This window comes from Euprymna scolopes, chromosome 23 (genome assembly GCF_053919585.1).
Source record: "Euprymna scolopes isolate OS-2025 chromosome 23, ASM5391958v1, whole genome shotgun sequence".
NCBI classification, from domain to species: Eukaryota; Metazoa; Mollusca; class Cephalopoda; order Sepiida; family Sepiolidae; genus Euprymna; species Euprymna scolopes.
In genome coordinates, this window is record NC_136504.1 from 72,145,438 (window position 1) to 72,171,703 (window position 26,266).

The 26,266-nt window shown below is 30.6% G+C and overlaps 1 protein-coding gene across 2 annotated transcripts in view; it reads left to right on the forward strand.

Moving 5' to 3' along the window:
- The window catches only part of LOC145245994 (transcription elongation regulator 1-like), a 144,744-nt gene that overhangs the window by 97,296 nt on the left and 21,182 nt on the right, over positions 1-26,266 (forward strand). The window contains exons 13-16 of one of the 2 annotated variants that reach the window (XM_080107790.1): positions 5,238-5,388; positions 11,406-11,459; positions 24,686-24,853; positions 25,520-25,702. In XM_080107790.1, coding sequence (XP_079963916.1) covers positions 5,238-5,388; positions 11,406-11,459; positions 24,686-24,853; positions 25,520-25,702 — 556 coding nt within the window. The remainder of the gene's footprint in view (positions 1-5,237; positions 5,389-11,405; positions 11,460-24,685; positions 24,854-25,519; positions 25,703-26,266) is intronic. The other variant, XM_080107791.1, reaches the window with a different exon arrangement.

The window sequence follows — 26,266 nt, forward strand, 5'->3', positions numbered from 1 at the left end:
TTGTATGCGCGTGGGTGTGTGTATGGGTGTGCATGCGAGTGTACCTTGCATTTCATGTTTTTGTATGATGGTATTAGGTTCTGTTCAGTTCAGGAGTGAATTTGGTGAAGTTTTTTTCCTGTGTAAGTAAATAAAAATAATTGTCTGTTTGGAAGATTGGCATTATTTTGGAGCTGTTTCCACTGCATGTGTGTACGTGTTTTGAAACATAGAGGTGTCTGTTATCTGCAATTTTGATGTTGCTCTTATGTAAGGCCACTCTATTGCTGAAATTTTTGGTGGCGCCTATGTAGGATTTGTTGCATGTTGTGCATCTTAGTGCATATACTACATTTCTGGAGGTGCAATTTAGATCCTTTTTTATTTTGAATGTTTGTGCTGGGTTTTTGAATGTGTATGTGTTACCTTCTATTATTATGTCACATACTCCACATCGCGGTTTGTTGCACATTGTTGCAATAAAAATTCAGCATACCAATGTATAATAAACACTTACAAGCCTCCACCCCTTGGAAAAACTTCAAACTAACTAGAAAATCACCATTTTTACACATTTGAAAATAATTTCTGACAAGGACGCATCAGACCGTCTGAAACGTACGTAAACGATTTCAATGACTTAAAAACATTATTACAATGATCCAAACATAATTCTCAATGAAAAACCAAGACACGGAATAATAAAATAATGTTAAAATATACACATTGTTGGTGACTACTCCCTTATTTAAATATACATCTTTCTGTCGTTGGAATTTATTAACCCATTTTATATAAATATATATATATATTATGGATGTCATTCAAAAAAGGGGTTTCAAGGTAGGTGGAGATTTATCTGGTTTAGGCTTGAACAACTTGGTGAAAGGGATTAATGATTAGGGTCTGGTAATAAAGCATTATAGAATATAAAATTTCTTGGAGGAAGGACATCGTCATGAAATTGGGATAAGATCATCAACTAAAGACACATCAATATTCAAATATAATATTTGTACTTTTTGCATACACTGCTTGGTTTGTTGATCTTCCTACTAGAAATATGACCAGCAGCCGGCCATCATTGCTAGAACAAACATTTATTAAGGCTTCATTATTTTGGCTCACCAAAGCCTATGTTGCCATGAGAATATCTTTGACTCCTCTTTAGTCAGGATGTGGGGGAGAATGGAATGATTATTGCTTCTATGTCTTTGCAGTAGTCATTGTTGTTTAAAATGTACATATCTGTTCCTGGCTAGGAGCTCACATTTCTAGTAAGGTCATCCACAGTGGCACCTCAATCTTCTGTATTGTGTCTCTCCAACATTGATTAGCAGACGTTTTCAAACTTTTCTTTTCTTTTAATACCATACATGCCTAATTTTTGCATTCATCTTGTATGATACTTTAAAATATCTCTGCATGGCTCATACTCCGCTTGAGGGTTTTTAGTGGGTCTGTCTTAGTATGCCTGTATTATTTTATATCATTGATTATACCCAGAATAAACTGGCATGCTAGATAGATCATGATCACAGTTAGGACATATGATTTTTGAATAACCAATGTTTCAAGCATATTGAGTAATCAACCAATGGGTCACAGGTTGAATAATAATACACAATTATCACTTACAAAAAATGCACTCTGATCAAACAGAAATCCTTGTTGTCCACCAATATAAATACTTGGTAATAATATTTGACAAAAACTCATTCATACACCATGTACAAAATTTGATATGCTACAAAGTCATGAAACTACTTGCAGTTCAAGAATACAGAGGTTCAGAAAAACTACTTTAAATAAATTATATCAGACCATAATTAAATTTAAACTTGACTATGGCTGCTTTTTTTTATCGAGTAGTATGATTATCATACTTAAAAAATATATATAAATAAATACCATTCATTGCTATTGAAATTAAACAAATGTCCCTAAACTAAAAATTATCCTATAAAATTTCAAGAAGAGTTATAGCAAGAAAAAAATGTATGATAAGCACTCATCAATATACACAAACTAATCCAAGCATGATGACAGTGCTATATACAACCATATATCTCTCTACATAATAAAATAGACGATTATTCTCGTTTATAAAAATGCATTATAGGAAAAGAAACACTGGAGCCACACAAATGGTTATGCTATCTGTCTGTACTTGATGCAGGTTTTCTGGTATTTATCATTCGATTTAATTACAATTCGTAAATTAAGTTTTTTGGCGCCGAGTCACTCTCTTAAATACATTATTTTTTACTTTCATTCTCCCAGACATAACTTTAATGCAAATATTTCAGAGTCTATGCTTATTGTAAATAATTTGTTTTGTGATTAGATGATTTTATCAACTCATTTCCTCAGAAAATAATGAACACACTCTTCCTCATCACTTAACTTTAATGCAAATTTCATTTGCTACTCAGAGGAACTTTTATTCTATGCTAGCGGAGGGTACTCGGCGTTGCCTGAGTGTTTGAAGGTGTGTGTGTTAAAAAAAAAAACGTTGGCCGGGTGCTTGGAGGTGTAAAAGAAAAAAAAAGGTTTGAGTATGAAGGTAGGATTGAACCCCGAAGCTTTGACCCGAAGGTGGAAACGAAAGGGGGGGAAAAAAGCCAGGCACCTAACCATCTCGGCTACGAGGGGAGAGGAATTGATAAGCATGTTAAGTTAAGGTTTATAAAGTGAAATATATAGGTGCGAGGAAGTAGCGTGATGTTTGATCTAGTTTTGCGCTGCAAGACAGTTACTGTTTCTCCCACTCTATCATTCGCTTTTCGAAGATGCGGCGATCGAAAATTGCTGGTAAAAGTCAGGCAAATTAAAGATAACCGTAATTATTATGATTTAGACGTGATATTAAAATTTTTAAGGAGCGAGCCGACCCAGAAGGCCGCCGAAAAAAAAAAAAGAAGCCTTTTGCGGACATACAGAAAAGGTGCACACACACACATTTTCGCTTTTATATTTATAGATATTTCACATTTACCCATACTACAGAATGCTTTCCATTATATTCAACATGGTGGACACATTCTATTCTTTCAAAACAACAAGGCATTAGTTATGTTTAATCTATTACGAACAATGTATTCCAACAGAATTAAGAAAATATAAAGCTTTTGTAGAATCTTAAGTAGATGATTGTTAAATTAATCTTTGTACAAACACTTTTATTCTATCAATAATATTTGTTTAAATGTGTATTAGTAAACAAAGTGAGAGAATGTGTACGTGTGTTTATCTAATGTATTATTGTTGTAACACAAGTTACTGGTTACCGTGTGTGTGTGTGTGGGGGGGGGGTACTGTTAATTTTTTATTAGCAGTGCCCTCAGTTAACTTACCAAGCACATCATAAAAACATTTACCTCAGTATAGAAGGATTTTGTACTTTAAAGACAAGGAGCATACGTGTGTTTAGTTACCATCTTCTCTATATTGTTGGTGTTACTACTATCACAAGCAATTTTTTATTTTTTAAAGCTTTCTTTTTATTAACAGAGAGGGGGTCTAAATTCTTATTTACTACTTCTTAAAAGCAAATCAAAATTACCTCACTCTAGAAGTTCTCCTTCAGGGAAAGGCTCAAGAAACAATGATTTCAGAATTGATTAAATTATTTATTTGTAAACATTTTTCATTCATTATTTTCCTCTACAGGGTGGGGCACTCATGCACATTTTTTAAACATTCATTAACATGTTCTTTGGATTCTTCGGACTCTTGTTCTCATCTTGAGTGTCATATTCACAAGGTTTCTGTCAATGTTACCTCCAACCTTATTCAGGCATATTTTGTCGAACTCTCAATTTGGATCGAATTTTGAGATTACATCAACCGAAACCTTGTGAAAATGACACTCAAGATGAGAACAGTTGTCTGAATAATCCTCATTTTAAAAATTTAGAAACATTAACTAACATACTTTTTGACATTTCTTTTTTATTGGTGGGGACCTCACCTCATACAAACAAGATTACCTCTGGCTAGAAAAATTTCTTGTACATAGAAAAAGTCAATACACACTTACATGTATCTGTGTGTTTGTCTACCGTTTTCTATATCTCCTTCTTACTGTTACTACCATTACGAATACTATCATCATCATACTTTTTCCTTTCTTACTTGGGCTACCAACCCAGCTTTGTGAGTTTTGATTTCGAGACAGTCCACAGCAACAATTTCATTGCTTTACATTTTTTTTTCGAGAAGGCAGGGAGAGCACATTTTCTTTTAATCTGTTAGGCATAATTTTTTTTAAACGTTAACTAACATGCTTTTTAAGGTTTCTTTTATTATTGAGGGCCTAAATTACCGACCATTTCCTAAAAATAAAAAATTACCTTAGTGTAAAAGGATTTTAGGATTATTAAAAATATTTTTTCATAAACATTTTTTTATTCATTACTTTCCTATATTGGGAGGGGATTATGCACATTTTTAGCCTTTATGGACATTTTTAAAATGTTCATGTGCTTTTTAATATTTCTTTTCATTAGTGGGGACCTCAATTCTTCACTTACCGACCACTTTATAAACTAAAACAAAACAAATTTAGCTCGGTCTATGGTAACGCACTAGATAATCTATTTTTAAGAGAGGGTTCTCTTAACAAACATGTTCTGACTTTATGCAATCCTTCCACTGGGCAACACTGGTACACTGGTCCTACTAGTAGAAAAGTAAAACCAAAGAAAAAAAACTCCCAGATTGGGCCTCAAAACGATATTTGACTTAGCCCTCCACATTGGAGCTAGAGCACAAAAATGTAGAGAGCAATTTTTCTAACGAAACCAGATCAACCAGTCAGTAAAGGATACTCACACATATATGATGGTGACTTTGCTCGTAATTTTACTACTACAACATTAAAAGTTTGAAGGAAATATTTAACAAAAAGATTTATACCAGAAAATATAAAATATAATAAATTGAACTTGCCAACCAGAGAAAACACTTTGCCAAACCTATACATATGTAACTGTGTATGTATACGTACCAAAGAACAACTGCATTATTAAATGGAAACTAAATGCAAATATCTAAACATAAAATAACATCAAACATGTTATCTGCTGCAAAATCAAATCAATTGATTAACAAAGGAAATTGCAGTTTTTTTTTTTTTTCAAAAAATACCTTTAATTTCATGAAACAGAAAGCTAACAAAATTTTTTATTTAAATTTAATTTATCTAAAGATGTGTCCCTTTTATATCGCTGGCATTTCTTTTTATTTCTTCACAGGTCTTCTTTTAGTGACTTTGCAACTAAATATGGTAAAGAAGAGCGCTTCAAATCTATTGAAAAAATGAGGGAACGAGAATCTATGTTTGCTGACTTTGTATCAGAGCTACGCAAAAAAGAAAAGGAAGAAAAATCCAGTCAGAAAGAGAGGGTATGTATCTTAGTTCAGGGTTTTATTTATTTTTATTTTTTTATCTTTCCATCTTTAAAAGATTTAATTTTGATATTTCATGAGTAAGCTTTAAAAAAAATTAAAAACCAAAATTTTATAATTCATGGATTTATAATGGTTCTTGAACCTCCAGTATTTATGAATCAATTTTTTTTTTTTATTATTATTATTTTTTTTTTTTTTTTTATACCTTAGTGCTCGATTTTCATGAATACACTTACATATGATATTACTGGTATACATATGCAATGAATGTGTGTGTGTGTGTGTGTGTGTGTGAGAGAGAGTGTGTGTGTGTGTGTATGTATGTATATATATATATGTTGCATGTAATGTGTATCTTTTTGTGTGTTTGTATATATATATATATATATATATATACACACACATGAAACCTATAATTTCACACACACACACACACACACACACACATATATATATATACATACATATACATGAAACCTATAATTTCACACATATATTACACATGAAACCTATAATTTCCTTTCAGCTTTGTCCTTGCAGTTCTGAGTTGATGAAATCCTTTGTTATTCACATGACTTTATTTCAGGATTTAGCAGATTTGTCAAATATTTTAAGATTTATAAGTTTTTTAATGAGATTTTTTTTATTTGGAAGTTGATCAATATTTCCCCTGATTTTACACTATTGTAGTGTTTTCTTAATCTTATGGCATTTCTATTATAATTTCCAATGCAACATGTATCTGTGTTTTTATTGTAATATTTATTTTGATCACAGATAAGGCAACTGATTCAACCTCTGTATTCAAATAAATTCTAATTGTTGCATGATTTGAAAAGATTTTAATATATATTAAGAATTTTAAGATCATCAGAACATTGAGTCATACTTTATTTTTTTAATTAAAAAATTAACAACTGAAATTCTTACAAGTAATTTCTATTTAGTTAATGATAATTTTATTCTTAATCTTAATTAAAATGATTTTATTCAATTCTATCTCTGGCACTTTTAAGTAATGAAGCTAACTCTTAGCAAATTTTCATTCATTTTGTAACCATACCACAGTTCACTAAGCACATTTTTAAATTTCCAAGTGTTCATAAGAATGTTTGGGTAGATTGCAGTTTGCCGGTTCTTGCAAGACTTTTTTTTTCTTTAATATTTTTGTGCAGTTTAGGAAATTATTAAAGTAAAAGTTAATATAAGTTAAAAAATTTTTTGTTTTTATTTGAGATTTTTACAGTAGTAAAATACTTTTAAAATTCAGTTTTGGATCTTTTAAGTATTTTAATCGTTTTATCCTTTTATGACAGATGTGAAATGTAACTTTTTTTTTTTTTTAAATTTTTTCAAGTAAAACCAATTTTCCTTTTTAAAATAAAAGGATTCTAACGTTGCTTCTTAATAGCAACCAATATTATTTGTATCGACATTGTGACCATTCTGTAATTTTATAAGAACTGGTGAACTGCAAGACCACCCAATGTTTATGATGTTCTATTTAAAGTCTTTGAGTTTCAATATTTTTTCTGATGAATAATTTTATGTCCCTTTCAAAAGAAAGCCTTGCAGTTACAGTCAAGTAAGGCCCGAGGTTGAATTTGTCGATGTGCAGTCTCAGTTGCATTGAGTTATGGATATTTCATCAGCCATTCCAGACGAATTGCTCTGGCGCATACATAGCCAATTGGCTAAATCAGTGACTGGTATTTGTTTCTTCTGTATCTTTTGTTTGAATGAACTTTGTTAGGATTTTATGTGCAATTTGATTGGGTCATTCCATACTTGAGGAGGCAATATCTTTTATTTTAAGTAAACTATAAAAAAAAATTAATTTAACTTTATTATTTAATAAAAATTATTTTTCTTTGTACATCTGAGATCAGATATTCTGATTTAACAACCAGTTATATTTCATGCATTGTAACTGTAACCGGTGTATGTGAATATATATATATATATATATATATATATATATATATATATATATCCTATTTGTGTGTTTAATAATAATTATTATAATTACATATAATGTGTTCGCTTAATATTAAAGTAAATCATTGTTAATTTTATCATTGCAAAATATTTAATTTTTAACATGTACAAACAATATTTGCTGCTGAAATGTAAATTTATGTAAATTTGTATTTCGATTAACTTTTTGCTGCCTTGTGTTGTTTTAAAGCCTTAATCATTTCAGTATGAAATGGCCCTATCAATAAATTGAAGTTTACACAAAAGTTGTAGCTTTGTTTTATTTCTATTATGTCATCTAGTGTTGCTGTGTGAATGTGGGTTTTTTTTTTTTGGTTTTTTTTTTTTTACCACATACACAAAGTGAAGTGACTGCTACTACATGAAGATTGCTTTTACAGCTTAGGTTTTTTTCTTTAAATTCAAATATTTATAACTTTCATCTTTATTTAAAAACACTTAGATTTAAACATACTTTTTGTTATATTTATAACTTTTTAATATGCTTTATCAATTCAGTTACATAACTTTTTAATTGAACAAACACTTAATGCTAATTAATGCAGTTAACATGTAATATAAATTTTATATCAGTATTTAAAATTTATTAATTGGACAAAACTAAACATTTCTAAATTTATAATTGTCTCTTAGAAACGTTTTTAATGTAATTGTAATTTCATTTTTATTTTATATTTTGTTTTTTAAGTCTAAATTAATTTGGGAATTTCATTAATAATTTTCCTATGTATGTACATAGATATGTATGGTTTATTTCTATTAATCTATTTAAAATTTTTCTATGATTTTTATACTTAAAATCAAGATGTAAAGTAGGTAATTTAGATAACATAAGAATATGTAAATTATTTAACTTGATGATCAATTGCCGATTTTTACATTCATTTTATTCCCATTTTTCTCTATCATTTCTTAGCCATAGTTTATAGACATTTCTAATATTGCATTTTTTTCTCTTTATTTTTATAATAAAAATATAATCATTGGTAGTTTTATACAACTTGTCTTTACTGTATCATACTTAAAATTGTTCCTCTATTGATATTAAAAATAGAAACCTTAATATCTGGATTGAATTTGAACCAGATTTGAAATATCTATATCGGTTTGCCTCATAAGTTTTCTAAGCAGAAATATTCATTTGTTCTTTTTTTTTTTCTTTTTTAAATTTGTTGCAGCAATTTTCAAGCTAAAACGAATAAGCATTGAAAAACAATTTTCACCTAGATATTAAATAGCTTTTTATTGCATGTGTCTTACACATACTAATCGATAATAATATTCAAAACTTAATTTTTGTTTAAAAAGGCTTTTATCTTTTAATTAATTTAATTTCTCGATATAAAAACACAATCTAACTGAATGAGTGATGTTTAATAATTATTAGGTTAATAATTATAATCAGTAAAATGTTTTCATATTTGTCAAAATAAGATTGCTTTTTTTCTTCTTTTTTTTTAAGTAAACCTTTACCAATCATTTTAATTTTATTTGTTGATGATGAAAAAGAAGTATTTTCAGATTTTTCTTTTATAAGTTTTAAATAGTTTAAATCCATATTAAAAACCATCTTTCATTAAAAAAATTACTTATAATTGATCTCTTCATTTAATGAATTCTTGTTTTTTATAAAAGCAGTTGTATAAATGGTTTCACGTTGGAATTTACATGCATTGTTGACAAAATAGGTGAATGTTTTTCCCACCTGTTTATTATTCTCTTTTGGTATCTTTCAGTTATTGACTTATTGTTATTTTGCTGGAAGAAATACATTTTCTTGATGAAATCTTTAACAAATATCAGTTTATAGCAGCTGTGCAACATTTGAGGAACCTGTTTACCATTTTTATTTTCATATTCATATCAAGACAACCTAGGATTAAGCCAACTCTTTTACAGTGGCTTAAGCCTCACTTTATTCATGTGATATATCAAGCTATAAACATTCAACACAATGCATAGTTATAAATGGGGATAAAGGTTGTAAGGTAAGGACAAACAATATTGAACAACAAAGAATGTGCACAGAATCATGCTGATTTCATTTCAATGTTTTGTTTCATTTATCACAAAGGCATTTTAAATGAAACAAAATGTCAAAATGAAACCAACATGAGTCAATGGTCATTCTTTCTGTTGTTCTATAGAGTTTGTTCTTTGTTTATTACCTTTATTCCAGTTTATACCTATACATGTATATATGTGTGTGTGTGTGTGTGTGTACTAGTCAAATTATACTGGCAACATGATTGTTGTCTAAGTTCTGTATTAATTCTTATTTTTCAGAAGTGTCACGTTTCCTGGGGAAAAAGCTGTTATTTCTTAAATCTTTCTATTTTTATAATTTTTAAAAATGTCTGACATTTTGTTGTGAAACTGTATTTTTACTCTGGCTTCATTTCATATCAGTTGCTGCACGGCAACTGTATAAATCATCCACCTGATCTGATACATTTTGCTTTCGATAAGTTTCCCCTCAAGAAATCGGTTTTCAAATATTTCATTATCTCATGATTATGGTGGAATAAACAAACACCAAATTCCCTCTCATTTTTCAATAATAGAGAAAAATAAAGTCACTATAAAAAATTTTTCTTTTGGTTTCAAAACTTTAATATATTCAATGCCTATAAATTCAGATTCTGCACTGAAAAACAGCATTCTTCTTTTTTTTTTTTTTTTTATAGTTTTCTATAATTCTTTGGCCATTAATTTTAGTATAGAATTTTAATTCTTAAATGTAATTTGGTAGATTCTTTAAGCATTGATATTAAATGTTGTTTTTTTTTTAAAATTTAAGAAGTCATTTTTTACTTTCATATTTTGATCTGACTTCATATCTCACTAAATAAATAAAAAAAAACTTTGGTATCTTGAATTTTTCAAAATCTTCAGGTTTAAAAAAAAATTTTTAATGTATGATTTGTATTATAAGTAACTTATCGGACCAACCAATAAAAAATATATAATGTATAACTTTTTCATTAAATTTTATTGTAAAATAATAGAATATATTTCATGCTCATGTGTAACTTAATATATAAATTATGCATTTACTTATCAGTTTTATTAAATTTTGATTTTAATTTAAAAAACAAAACATTTAAATAGCTGAAGTATTTAATGTGACAAACACTTGGCCAGATTAATATCGGGTTGTTAATTGGATAAACAATTTATATTGATATATTTTGTATATTTTTTGTGAAATTTCTGTAGAATGAGTTCTTTACATTCTCATTAAAAATGTGTTCCTTTTGATTTCTCTTGAATCTTAAATGCATAAAAGAAATTGACTTCTTTCAGAAAAAAATTTGTTGAGCAAATGTTTTGAATTTTACTTTGGTTTATTAAAGTTGCAATTTTCCTGAAACTGGAAATTTTATATTGATTTCTGCATCTGTAAATGATTTTTACATGCTTTTTTTTTTTTTTTAAGTGAATGTTTTTCTTATTTTTTATTTTTATCTATTCATGCACTTGTCTTCAATTAAATTTACTAATGAAACTTTTGTTTTTCACATGTTCCATTGATTTTCTCCTTTTTAATTAAAATAAATTCAAAATTCATTTGTAAATTACTTTCTAAATATGTGATGCATTTCGTTATTGAAACTTGTTTATTTACTGCATTTTCGAAGTTAAAAAAGGGAAAAATCTCTTCATTCTATTAAACCAATTTTTGAAGAGTTCATTGTTGAGCCGTTGTCTTCGTGAAGATAACATTCAATTTGTAAGCTTTATTGTAATTTTTATAACCATTTCAAACTTCTAAAATAGTATACATCTGGTTAATAGAAAGCTGCTATATTCTAATTGCAAATGTTCTAGAATGTACATTCTATTAATTTTGAGCCTAGTGGAATGAGAGTTTGAGAGAAAGATGAAGGAAAAAGAATTGAATGACTGCTGCTGCTGTTTTAGCTACAACAGATTTTTCCCAACATTTCTTGATCAAAATTCTATTTGAAGAACAACTCTTGAAGAAAACCTTCACAAATATTGTTTTTCAGGTAGTTCCTGGCCTTAGTGGTTACCTATCATACAAAGATCGTAGCTTTTGCACGGTACGTGGTAGTCTATTCTGACTCATTGGTGGTGCTAGTAATTAGTATAATGAATACATTATTGGTTATACCTAATCAGCCATTTCTGTTTTTGTTCAGAAAATTTACGATTTTATGATGACCTTTTTGGAAATTAATGTTAGCTCTTTCTGACAATAAACTTTTAATTTTATGTTCATTACAGTTTGATAGTTGAGATAAAGATTGACGCACAAAAAAGTTCTTGTCTAGAATAGATTAAACTTTTGACTTGATTTGCTGCATTTTTTCATGCTTAGTTTATTTATCAGATGATATTTAAGGCAGCAAATAAACATTTTTAATGGCTGCCTACAACATGTCTTGAATTTTTTTTTTTTTTTTTTTAAGGGTTTTAGTGAGACTGAGAAAATGCAACTTTGGTTTGCTCTCCTGTCATGTATCTATTATAGTAAATAATTTAATAGACTGATCAATTATGTATCATTTGATGTTTAATCAGAATGAGATTAAGCATTAAATAAGATTTTATGATATAAAAATAAGGTCGAGTTCAAGTTAAATTTTATGATAGTTTCACTTATGCAGATAGTGTGTGTGTGTGTGTGCGAGTTTTATTTTCTAAAAATGCCTGTTTTTGGTTGCGTTTATAACAGTTTATTTATGCTGTCACTTTAAATTTCTGTTATTTAAACAGTCATTTAAGAACAAACTTTGCTTTTTTTTTTATAACATTTTTCTCTGATTACTGAAGAGAATATATTAGATACATTTTGCAGTGGTAACAAATGAAAATATGTATTTCACACACTCACATTTTAAGATTGAATGAAAATGAAATATTCTACTTTTTATCTCTTCAATACTGGAAAACTAAACTTTAATAATTTTAAATAAACAAAAATGGAACTTTTTAATTCTTTTAGAAAATAATAAAAACTCACATTATCCTTTTGTTTTAAATTCAACTGCAGGATTTTTAATCTATTATTATTGGAAAGAAAGTTTATAAAATTCTTCTTACTTTAAAAAAAAAGATAAAAATTCTGAAACAAAGCAATTTCTAATCTTTTACTGTGACAATTTTTTCTTTTGAGGCATTGCATCTTAGAAAGTTTTTAAAGCCAACTCTGATATTGAAGGGAATGAGTGCTGCAGTGTCTGTAAAGTGGAGTTGCAATATAATGAAAGTATAAATAAAAAAAAAATGAGAGGAAAGTTTTTCACAATAAATAGATTTTGATTGTTTTATAAGATTTCCAATATTGAAAGGAAGAATTTGAACTAAACATGCATCGTATATCTATTTTCTAAGAATTGACAAACCATAGTTGCATTTACATTTCTTCCAATTTGCATTTGAAATCTAATTCCTTCATTTTGGCCATTTTAAGTAACTAATGTGAATATTTAATCCATAAATAATAAATATTTCATTATACCAAAATGACCCCCCTGCAAATATTTTAAAATTTAAGTTTAACATGTTGGCTTTTAAGGAAATTTTAGAAAAAATGAAATACCTGCAATAAAAAATGGTTCCAAATGTACAGATAATTCTTTTCTTTTGCTATTTTTTATGAATATGATGCCATTTACTAAATTTTAAGTTTTAATAGATAAAAAACAAAAATCCTTATTCAAGCAGAGAAATTTGTAAATTTCTGTAGTGTGTATATGTTGTGTTGCTCTCTTTATGCAAGAGCCAGCCTGGCACTGCTTATGTTTAAAATGAGATGAACAGTTTTACATCAATCAGATACAAAATACAGCACTATGAAACTAAATTTAAAATAAATTTAACCTTCATATAGATTTTTTATAATCGCTTGTCTATAAAGTTTTAATGCAGTTTTATAGTAAAGTGTATTTTTATCCCATACATGTTTATTTGAATGTAAATTTAAACTAACAAAAATAACATTTAAAATCAATTTTCATGCATATTTATAGATTTATAGGCAGCAATACAATGCAAAGATGTAACAGATAGACATGAATTGAAGTAACTTCATTAAAATGATGAAACAAGCTATGCAGTTTCATCTTTATTGATTTAATACATGCGCGTATATATATATATATATATATATATATATATATATATATTATACATGTAATATGTCAGGTGGTGAGGTAGTATATCTGTGTTGCAATATTTAGAGAAATCTTTCCCTTTGTCTGGAATGTGTTCGATTTTTGGGCATGCATGATGGATCTGTCGTAAACCGAGCAAATTCCACAAATTTGTTTCAGATGATAACTTAGTAATATAGGCTTTGTGTTGGTATTCATATTTGCTTAATAATATTTAACCATATGTATGTAATTATAACCAATCTATTAAAACGTTTTGTAAATATAGATAAAAGAATACACTCTTTGGTTTAAAACGTTTTGTAAATACAGATAAAAACATGCACTCTACATAAAAAATAAATCTTGGTCCTGCATGTCTGAACACGTCATTTTTACATTTATTTACAGAGAGCATATGTATATGCGAAGGTCAAGATTAAACTGGTGTTGATCAAAATCTTGTTTTTATTCGTTGATTGGGGTTCTAATGCTTATCTTGATCTATTTATTGCTTATTTGTTTTTATTTTGAACGGGTTATTTAGTTAAGCGTACTAAACTAGAAATTTGGGTCCTAATTTGTTGGCGATTTATTTCTAGTTGCAATTTACCAATCAAAATGGATTCTTTTGTTTTAAGGTCATTAACATTTAATGACTAGGATACCCACTTTAATATTGCTAGTGTTGTTGCAAGTGTGGATCTGCCTATGAAATGAAGAGTTATGTGTTTGCAGGTGTTCCTTCACCCTAATATGTAGGGCCTCACTGTGTTACTGATTTATTGCGTTGTATGCAATATATACAATGTTTATGCAATGGCATAAATTACTCGTGTTCATGTAGCAGTTTGCTAAGGTGTATTGTTGTGATGCGTGTTATTAGTTGTTTCCCAGTGTAGGTCCAGTGCGTATTAATTGAAATTAATAATAATATTAAAATTAAAAATACAAATAAGTTGAATACAGGGTTAAATAAAATAGAGAAAAAAACAAAATCAAAACACATGAGTAATAAACAAACAAACAAAAAAAAACGGTAAATAGACAAAATAAATAAATATATAAAAACCTTATATACAAATAAAGTTGATCGTACACAGAATTAAATGAATAATGATAATTTACAAATACATAGAATCCAATCATAGCAAAATAAAATGGAAACCTCAATAGAAAAAAGATAAATTAAAAAAAAATCAATGTTAAACTTTGATAAAATGCATAGTTATTTAGACTAAAATTCTAGATAATTCTAGATAAACGTTCACCAATATACCTAATATAACGTTAAAAAAGCAAAAATCAGAAGAAAAAAAACCCCGACTTCACTGGACAACAAAATATACATATGGGTATGCAAACATCTGCGTAACTTAGATAATTAACCGTTAACCAAGTTATACCCTTTTAACCATGATAATGTTATCACCTCTTAATAGGAAAATTTAAATGCCTAACCATCTTAACAGGACCGCGGTAAATAAGAAATAAAGTTTTGTTATAAATACAAACATAAATAAGGTTAAATATTATTAATAAAAAAAATAATATTGAATAATAAGACAAGTCCTATATTACTAAGTTATTATTTGAAACTTCCAATTTCTGCAGAATTTGCTCAGTTTACAATAGACCCATCACGCATGATAAAGGAAAGGTTTTCCTGAAATATTGAAACATGGATATACTACCTGACAACCTAGTGCAAGTAAGAACCTATGACATAAAATTTCATAAAAATATATATGCATACGCATATTAAATCAATAAAGCTAAAACTGCATAGCTTGTTCCATTATATCTTCAGTTTGTGTCCATCTGCTACATCTTTGCATTGTATTGTCTTCTAGAAATTTCTTTATACAGGGTGACCCCCCCCCCCCCCCAAAAAAAAAAAAAACGGGCCCCAACTCTAATTAGGCCCCGTTTCTTAGTGTTTTGTCTGAATGAAATGAAACTTTGGTCATAACTAGTTTATTATATTCAAAACATCACATCAAAAAAAAATAACATCTTTGGCCTTTTTTTCTCCGTTCTACAGCATATGTTCTAGATGGCCTCCATTTAGCTTTTGTTTTTTTTGGGGTCACCCTGTATATACATTAAAAAATGTTTCACGCAAACTGTAATCTTTTGTTAATTTTCAAATTTAATGTCAGCATACAACATCCTTACATGCTTTTTTATTTTATGTTACAGATTATCTAAATACAAATATTTAAAATGATATGAGAATCAAAAATAAAATTTAAGAATCGTAAAACTGCCATCTTACATTAACATCATGCAAAATAAAATTTAACAATGTTGAAAATTTATTGTAGATTTAAATTCAAAGATTTGCTAATAAGAGCGTGAATTTTTGGTACTTGTGCAGAACCAGACGTAACTAACTGGGTGCTCGGCTTTGCTCAGAAGATGATGTTAACTTTAGGCTTTCGCTGAGCATCGCTGATTATTAAGTTACGAGGGTCGGGCAATAAGTAATGCCCCTGACCCACTTCCCATAGCAGTAGAGCAACGAATCTTGGCACAGTTATTAGTCTTTCTCTACATAGGAACCACTCAGAGTTATGCATTTCTCTCATCGTTTGATGCAGCTCTGGAGACCGTTTTTGTAGAACACCCCAGGTTGGTCCTCCAACCACGACGTGACTTCAGAAATCAAAGCTGCCTCATCTGAGAAACGCTTTCCTTTCAAAAACAACTTCATGGCTGGGAAGAGGTGAAAGTCAGAGAGTGCAAGCTCAGGAGAGTAGGGAGGATGGGGAGAATTTCATAACCACACACCCGTGCTTCTAATCTGGTGACATGCGAGTTGTGGACCTGCAGGAGGAGGAGGAGGGTACCTTTGCTGATCTTGCCCCGCCTCTTGATTTTGATAGCTTCCCTTAATTTCCTCAAAAGTGAAGCATAATACGCTCCTGTAATTGTGGTACCCTTTGCCTGCCAGCGGAGGGCTGCACCCTTGCCTTCTTTAGAGGTGGTGAGTCCAAGTGCTTCCACTTCATTGACTGGGCTTTGGTCTCTGGATCATAGTGATGGACCCAAATTTAATCCTGTGTAATCAGTCTTTTGAAAAACTTTGATCTTCTTGGCACATCTCCAAATTCATCCTCGAGCACTCAACATGTTCTCGCGTCTGGAATGGTGTGAGCAACCTGGGAATCCATCTGACAGACACCTGATGCATATGCAAATGGTCATGAATGATAGTTTCCACAGACCCTGTACTAATCTTTACATCTTGAGCTATTTGGCGAATAGTAATAAGGCAATCTTCCAAAATGGCAGCCTCAACTTGATGGACTTGTTTCCAGAATTCCGGCCATGTTTGAATTCATGATGCCATTACAAGGCCATACGATGGGGCATTATCACCATAAGTTTCTTTCATTTCATCAAAAGTCTCCTGTGGTGTGCGTCCTTTCAAATACAAAAACCGGATCACTGCTCGACATTCAACAGGCTCCTGTTTAAATATATAAAACAATGTTCAAACTTCTTTCTAAATCGTTTCCCGGGTGTTTGTGTGGGGGGGGGGGGGGGCTTTTAAAAAAAGTTTTGGTAAGTAGTTAGGATCGAACCCGAAGCCTTGAGGTAAAGGTGGAAAAGAAAGTGTGCAAAAAACCTGACACGTTACCTGCTCAGCCAGCAGGAGAGAGTAACTGAAACACGTTTGAATTTATTTAAATATTAAGAACAGAATTGACACGTGCCCACAATAAAAGTTAACTCTGCTACTTCTATTTGACCTCATTAATGAGGTCAGATAGAAGTAGCGGAGTTAACTTTTACTGCAGGGCAGCTTTTGGGTTTGTTTACCCAACTTTGGCTGGTTGTTTCCCCAAGATGTTTGGGGGGGGGGGCATCTCCCCATAAAAAGGGGATTAGTCAGATTGAATAGCAATTGTCTGATTACACGACCATCTACGGCAACACATCAAAGGCTGTAAATGACAAAGTTCTCTCTGATTCTCTCTCTGATCTCGAGTGCGTGGTTCAGTGGGGGAAGATGTGGCTGGTTACCTTTAATGCATCTAAAACCAAACTCCTATCTTTACATCATCAACGCTCTGATCCTCATCTGGCATCAATTGAAATGGATGACTCTCGTCTAGGAGAAGCCCCATGTTTTGACAAGCTTCTGGGTTTGTCTTTTGCTCCTGATCTGAAATGGAACACGTACATCAAGTCTGTTGCCAAGGTCGCTGGAAAGATGGTGGGATCCTTCTACCGCTCCAGAAGATATCTCACTACTGATGCAATTCTCTATATAAAAGCAAGTACGTCCAAGGATGGAATACTGCTGCCATATCTGGGCAGGAGCTGCTAAAAACAGCCTATCCTGCCTTGACAGAGTACAAAATAAACTTTGTGGCCTAGTGGGGGATTCCCTTTTCTCTTCTCTGCAACTTCTCTCCCACAGAAGAGACGTTGCAAGCCTATCCTTGTTTTATCATTATTTCCATGGCAGGTGCTCGTCTGAACTCCAATCTCTGGTCCCCCCTCACCAATCTTTCACGAAAAACACCCGTCTAGCTGAATCCACTGTGAAAAATTTCCCCCACTCTTTATCTGTGCCTAAATCAAAACGTAGATTCCATGAACAAAGCTTCTTTCTTAGAACTGCACACCTGTGGAACTCTGTTCCGTCTGCCTGCTTCCCACCTGACAACAACTTGGATTTCTTCAAGTCCAATGTTAACAAATTCCTAATGAACCGTCCTCGTAAGTAAAAATTTCATTAAATCTCCACACTAACATACTGTACTTGCAATAACCCTTATCCCTGAGTGGCTTCCGGGCCTTGATAAGTGGTGACGACCGTGTAAAAAAAAAAAAAAAAAGATATAAGGAGTTTGCCCCCACATTGATCAAAGCTGATTGCTACTGGACGTTACCTCGGTTCGATTGCCGGGAACAGTTCTTAGCTTTAAATTAGTTTCGGTTTTATACAAAAAAGCTGAACGAACACAAGACGGGCTGAAATAGCAAGAATTTTGTAAAAATCAATGTAAATAAATCTAGACGCAACATGCGTTCCCAAATCCTAGATATTGTTATCTAGGGGGTATATAAAAACTTTTAAGCGATGGTAACGATCCCGGGACCGTCGGCAAAAAAATCCTTTTTTGGACATACAAAAATGTCCACGCCACATTTGCCTTTTATATATATATATATATATATATATATATATATACTAGGGGGGGGTGTACCCGGATGTTTTTGGGCGTGTGTGGTTGGATGTAGTGGGGGGTGTTAATGAAAAGATAAGAATAAGTGAACTAAAAAAATCTGAAAAACATGTGAAAAATGGCTTAAATAACCCTGCTTCAATATTAAAATTTAAAAAATCTAAAAAAAAAAAAAAAAAAAAAAAGACATCGCACACCACGATTCGAACCCAAAACTTTTAGATAATGGCCCAGCGCTCTAACCAACTGAGCTAAGACGACGTCCATGAAAATAGGTCATTTTTAAAAATCTTTAAACTAAATCAGGTTACGATGTTGTGTGACGCATGCATAGAAGCAACATTGTCATGAGAGGACGGTTTTTGCTGACCCCCCCCCCCCCACTCCACCCTGTAGAAAACTGATCATTTTAGGGTGAAGCAATTAACGTTTTTGGCCAATTTGTCGACCGAAGGATCGAGCTTTAAAATGATACCGATCTGGCAAAAATCTGTGACCCCTGTGGAAAGTTTTTGCGAGACATACACACACACACACACACACACACACATACATACATACAAACACACATTTTCACTTTTATATATATATATAGAAAACTAGCGGCGGAGGGGGGGTGTACCCGGCATGGCCCGAGTGTTTGGAGGTGTGTGTGATTGTTAATGAAAACCTAAGAATAAGCGAAGTAAAAAAAGAAAACAGAAAAATGAACGTTAAAACTTATCCAAAAAATAAAGCGGGGGGGGGGGGTTAATCAAAACAAAAAACACAAAAAAAAAAACTAACGTACGGCAAACAAACTGTTAAATGTAAAAATCTGAAAAAGAAAACAGGAAAACGAACGTTAAAACTTCTGAAAAATTTAAAAAAAAACACAAAAAAAAAAGGAACACGAGAAAAATGGCTTAAATAAGCCTGTTTCGATATTAAAATTTAAAAAAATCGGTGGGTACCCGGGTGTTTTTGGGTGTGTGTGGTCGGTCAGGGGTGAGGGTGTTAATGAAAATCTAAGAATAAGTTCAGAAAAACGAATGTTACGTGAAAAATGGCTTGAATAACCCTGCTTCAATATTTAAATTTAAAAAATCAAAAAGAAAAAGACATCTCACACCACGATTCGAACTCAAAACGTTTAGTTAATGACCCAATGCTCTAACTAACTGAGCTAGCACGACGTACATGAAATGTAGTCAGTTATTCAACTATCTAAAGTAAATCAGGTCATGACGTCATCTGACGCATGCGTAGAAGTTTTGGTAGGTGAGTTCATGAGGATCGAACCCGAACCCTTGAGGCAAAGTTGGAAATTAAAGTGAAAAAAAAAAAAAAAAAAACGTACGAGGTTAACCACTGGGCCACCACGGTATACAACGGGATCATGTTTGAATTTATTTAAGTATTGACAGGTGGCCGCAATAAAAGTTAACTCTGCTGCTTCTATTTGACCTCATTAATTAGGTCAAATAGAAGTCCCGGCGTTAACTTTTGCTGCGAGGCAGCGTTTGGGTTTGTTTTTACCCAACTTTGACGGTTCTACGCATGCGCCAGATGACGTCATGACCTAATTTACTTTAAATAGTTGAAAAACTGAACAAATTTCATGTACGTTGCGTTAGGTCAGTTGATTAGAGCGTTGGTTCGTTATCTAATATTGAACCAGTGTTATTTAAGCCATTTTTCACGTAACATTCGTTTTTCTGTTTTTTTTTTTTGTTTTTTTTTTTTAGTTTGCTTATCCACCCCCGACTACACACCCAAAAACACCCACCGATTTTAAAAATTTTAATATCGAAACAGGCTTATTTAAGCCATTTTTCACGTGTTCGTTTTCCTGTTTTCATCGTTTGTTTGCCTTACGTTAGGGGACAGAGCGAAATAACTCAAATCTCATAAAAGTCGACATAAATAAATGTAGAGGTGACCCGCGTTCCCAAATCGTAGATATTATTTAGGGGCTATATAAACAGTGCTAAGTGATCGTAATGACCCTGGGAGCGTATGCGAAAAAAGCCTTTGTGAGACATACACGAAATGGTCACACGCATTTTGCCTTTTATATATATAGACTAGTGGGGGTACCTGGCGTTGCCCGGGTGTTTGGAGGTGTTTGCTGTTAAATAAAAAAAAAGAAACGATCGAACCCGAAGCCCTGAGGTAAAGTTTGAAAATAAAATCGGCCAGCCAGAATGAGTTACTGAAAGATGTTTGAATGTTTGTTTGAACCAAATTAACAGGTGCACGCACGGAAGTCATAGAGCAATAGCTATTCAGCAAATGAGGTCAATGACCAGGTTTGTTTGTTATAAGCGAAGTAAAAAGAGAAAACAACGTTAAAACTTAAGCGGGGGGGGGGTCAAAACATTGAAACAAAAAAAACTAACGTAAGGCAAACGAACGATGTTAAATGTAAAAATCGTAAAGACAAAAAAGAAATGGCTTAAATAAGCCTGTTTCAATATTAAAATTTAAAAAATCGGTGGGTACCTGGGTGTTTTTGGGTGTTGGGTGTGTGGTCGGGGGTGGATAAACGAAGTAAAAAAAAAAAAAAAAAAAAAAAAAAGACCCCAGAAAAATGAACGTTACGTGAAAAATGGCTTAAATAACACTGGTTCAATATTTAAATTTAAAACATCAAAAAAAAAAAGACATCTCACACCACGATTCGAACCCAAAACGTTTAGATAACGAACCAACGCGCTAACCAACTGAGCTAAAGCGACGTACATGAAATTTAGTCAGTTTTTCAACTATTTAAAGTAAATCAGGTCATGACATCATCTGACGCATGCGTAGAACCGGTCATTGTCATGAGAGGACCGTTTTTGTTGCTTTTATATATATAAATAACAAATATTTTCATATCTGGTAGACTTTATCAGCCTCAAATTTAACTGTGATATTTGTCAGCATACCTGAAAACCTATAAAAGTTGACATTTTGAATGTGAACAGTGACTTAATATAAAGAAAAAAAAAAGACTTTTTTTGTAGGGCTGGGCAACCGATTTTTTAAAATTAAGACAGCCGGAATATTCCCTTAGACTTTTCTACGGTTGCATCAGACACTGTCAAAGTGGTGTGAGAAAGACAGCGAATGTGAAAGAAACTTTGCTAACTCAATCAGGTAGCTTTTCAATATATGGAGACAAAAGGATCATTACCAAATTTCTGTCTCCACATAAACTCGAAAAGATAACTGCCAAGAAGCTCCTGGCTGGTCCCATTTTTTTTTTTTTTTCCTCCTCCCCCTCAAAGTTCATCTGCTTCTTTGCTGTGCATTGTTTAGCATCTTCCGTCAAATTACAGTCCAACTCGAGTGCATGACTTCATGTTCCAAGCAAAGCTGAACGGCCAGTTAATTATGTCGGGTTCAAATTCTGCACAAGTACTGAAATTTTAATTCTCTTTAAAAAACCAAAGCCATGCAATTCCAGCATTTTGCATTTCTAGTTTACATATCTGAAAATTTGTTTTCAATGTATTAGAAAAAATATTTAAATTGAATTTTACTTTTCATTTTATTTGTATGACTAGCGAAATTTAACTTGCTTCTGCAGACGATTTTTAATTTAGCTCCAAGTTTTATATAATGTTAGAAATGCAGAGGTTTTTTAAGCTGAACATAAATAAAAGCTTTTGGATAATTTGATTCCATTTCATGGTTTGTAAATGAAAGGAGGATGATCATCTATGTACAAACCACAAATTGATTAAATGAATATTGTATCCTCCTCTCCATATTTGAAAAAAAAAAAAAAATGATTTGACAATTCGAGTCATCTATATTATTACAACAAATTAAGAATAAATTTTGTAATGATAAATTAATAGAATCATTTCTTTACCCCGCAACATAGATAATTTTAATTGCGTTGTGGGATAAAGAAATGGAGAAAATGAAAAAAAATGTTCTGAAAATCACATTTCACACGAAAACAATACTGTGTGCATCAGTTTATACACATGCTTTATATTTGACACTCAGCTAAGTTATCAAGCAATGTGATGAGTTAATAGCAACCTCTTTTCATATGTGTTAATATCAGAAGAAATTCACATTTATTTTATGGAGAGATACTAGGAAGAATAATGTTCAAATTTCCATAAAAACATTTAATACAATTTATAAAAATTAATTGTTTAGTTGCAGCACACACCCACCAACACCACTCTACACATGTGTTTAATTGCTGAATTTTAACCATGGTTTTAAAAGAAACATAACTGAAGAAAATTGTAATAATTGACAAAAGATTACTATTAAAATTCTGGATCCCACCACCAGATCTGTATTTAAAAAAAATTTTTTAATTCTATTTATGTATAGTGGTCATGATATGTTTTTATATTTTATCACCATTTATTGTATGTTAAAAAATATTTGTTGGACTGAAAAAAAAATCTACAATAAAATTAATGAAAATTATTTTTTTATGGGACTTTTTTAATATTTTATGCAAATTAGATAAAATCTAAACCTGTTTTTTTTTTTAAAACTGATATTTTAGTGTAATAGAATCTTGTTGTAGGAGTGAAAGATGACAAATCTTGACTAAATATAAAACATTGATGATTTTTCGACATATCTCTCGGGTATTTTTTTGTCAATTTACTAAAACTAAATTTTAGATATTTAAATATTTTTATTTTTAGCATATAAAGCTTTTATATTATAACCGTATAGAATTTACATTTGACCTTTTTTTTTGTTAATGACATTATACATCTAATTGGTATGTAGTATTGATCTGATAAAATTATTTTAAAATAACCTTAATTTATTTCAATTCATAATGAAAATTATATTTAAAAGCAAAAGTTCATGCATTTTTTTTTTCTTTTTATATGAAATGATCAAATTTGACAAATGAATTGCTATTTCTAATATTGGATGAAGACTCATTTTTATTTTTTAGCTTTTATCTATTGGCAGATGATTTTTAAGGTGTAAAATTAAACACAATGTGATTTGCTGTCAACTTAAGAATCCTTGTTTTTAATTATTTTTCATATCTACATTAAATTCACTTATTTGAGAATTTTTATAATACTTTGAAGTTTATAAGTGTATTGTAGCAAACTGTTATTGTGACTCTAAATTCATACATTATTTAAAAATATATCAACCATTTGTAAGTGTTACACCTAAAAACAGTCAGAAATAAGCAATCTTCATATGGTTAATTCTTACAGTAGAACCAATTTAGCTTAATTCAGATTACAGATAAAAATATATCCCTTCATTTTTTTTTTCTTCCTCATTCCTTTTTCCTATACATCTTAGCTTATTCAAAACTTTTTACATATTTAAAAATAGTTAACATTGTTTTTAGGTATAACTTCCTCCTCAGATATTTAATTTTTTTTTAATGGTATTAAAATGTTGTTTTTTTTTTTTACTTTTTTCTTTCTCTGTTAATTCAATTATTTAAACAATTCTCTAAGATATATTTTATAATTATTAAATGTTGAATATTGAAATATTTTAATGTTGAATATTTAAAATATTTTAAATAAACTTAAATCTTTATTTAAAAAACAAAAAAACTTTACAGGATTTTTTCTTCATTATTAATGTATTTCTATCAAGTATATAAATATTTAGAAGGACCAAATCAAATGCCTATGTCACATATTTCTCTTATTTAAATGGTCAGAAGAGCAAATTCGATCATTTTCTCCTATTATTGATCATTCAATATATGTTTTTATACATCTTGTTTATAAAAACATTTTCTTTTGAAAATTTAATTCTCATCTGCAGCAAATTTTGTAACTGCACATTATTATTCAAACAAATCACAGTTTACATAATTACATTTTTTTTTTTCAAGATGTTTCTAATGTTTTCTCCTTTAACTATTGACAGCTTAATACCCCTCCCTCCTATATATAGGAATTATTTTTCAGATGAAACTCCCAACTTTATTCCTCTTGTTTTTTTCATCATTTCATTTTTCCTTTACAGTTAAAGGCAGATTTTATGCAGCTACTTAAAGAAACCACCAGCATTAAACGTAACTCACGCTGGAGTGAAATTAAAAAAAAACTGGACTCTGATCCAAGATATAAAGCTGTGGAGAGTAGCTCTCGACGTGAAGACTGGTTCCGTGATTATGTCAAAAACATAGAAGAGGTAAATATTTTCATGTTCAGAATGAAATTTTTCAATTTATATAAACACAAAATAATAAATCTATCTTTGAGTTCATATCACTGAAAGTAAAACAATGCAATAAAATAAGTTTATTTTACTTGCAATGATGTAACATAACAGGATTTTTTCTTGTACTTTTATGTGTTTGCCTTTAATGGTCTTTTGCAATGTATCAACACGTATTGTTTTTCTCAGGTGAACTACTCCCTATACATTTTCTATGGGATTAATATTTAGGCAAGTTAGGGTTAGTGTTTGATTTCGGATAGATTTCTTTTATGTATGAAATTGTAAAATTGCTGTATATGTGTTTCAAGTTGAGAAAATTTTATGTTTTGCTTTCATTGGAATTGTCAGTTAACTTCTGTAAGTTGGTTTAAGTTATTTCACGCCAAACTCTAGGGTTAAATACAAAATGCTTTTACAATTAACATATTGTAGCTTTTTAAAATGTCACATCTTGTGGCAAGAAATTATCTTGACCTTTTCAACAATACACAATCAAATAGATTCATCCCCAGTTTTCCTTAGTCACTTATTTTTTTAATATCTATTGATATTTGATTACAAATGATTTTATGATGCAACATGTAAACAAGAATTTAACTTTTGACTGGTTTTAATTTTGCTTTACATTTTAATAAGGAATCTGATGATGAAGATCGGAAAGAAAGAGAGAAACAAGAAAGAGTTGAGGCGAGTCTGCGGGAGCGAGAGAAAGAAGTTCAACGAACTTTATCCAATTCTCTACGAGAAAGAGACAAAGAACGAGAACAGCATAAGAAAGATGAAGCAATCCAACATTTCAAAGCACTCTTGGCTGATTTGGTAATTATCAATTTTTAAAATAAAATTACTTTTTTTTTTGTTAGAACAATAAACCATTTGCTCATTGTTATTTTGTTATTTTAAAAGCCAATTTTGTAAAGTAACATTTTAAAAAATTGTTTTATTGATTCTTTGAGCAAATCTTTGATTTTTGTCCAAAAGTTTATGCTGCAAAAATCTAAAACAAATCCTTTGTAAATCTTGTTTTGGGGATGATGCATATCTCCATCTAAATCACATTCTGTATTCATGTTTTTCTTCTAATCTCACTATTTTGAACCTTGCACATCTATTAATTTAGCACTAAGAAAATTATTGGCACATTTTAACTTTAGTTGGGCCTTTTTTCAATTAAACCAGATTGTACTGTGAAAGTCTCAAATGAACTGAACTGATATTTTTTAATTCCTAAAATTTTTTCACATTCATAATTCAAATAACATTTAAATGATCCCCTCCAAACGATTGCTTTTCTATCACAACTAGAACAGCAATGGGCAATATCTCATTCAACAACTGGCACAAAAAAAAAAACTAATGGAGCATTACAACTGTATGTTGACC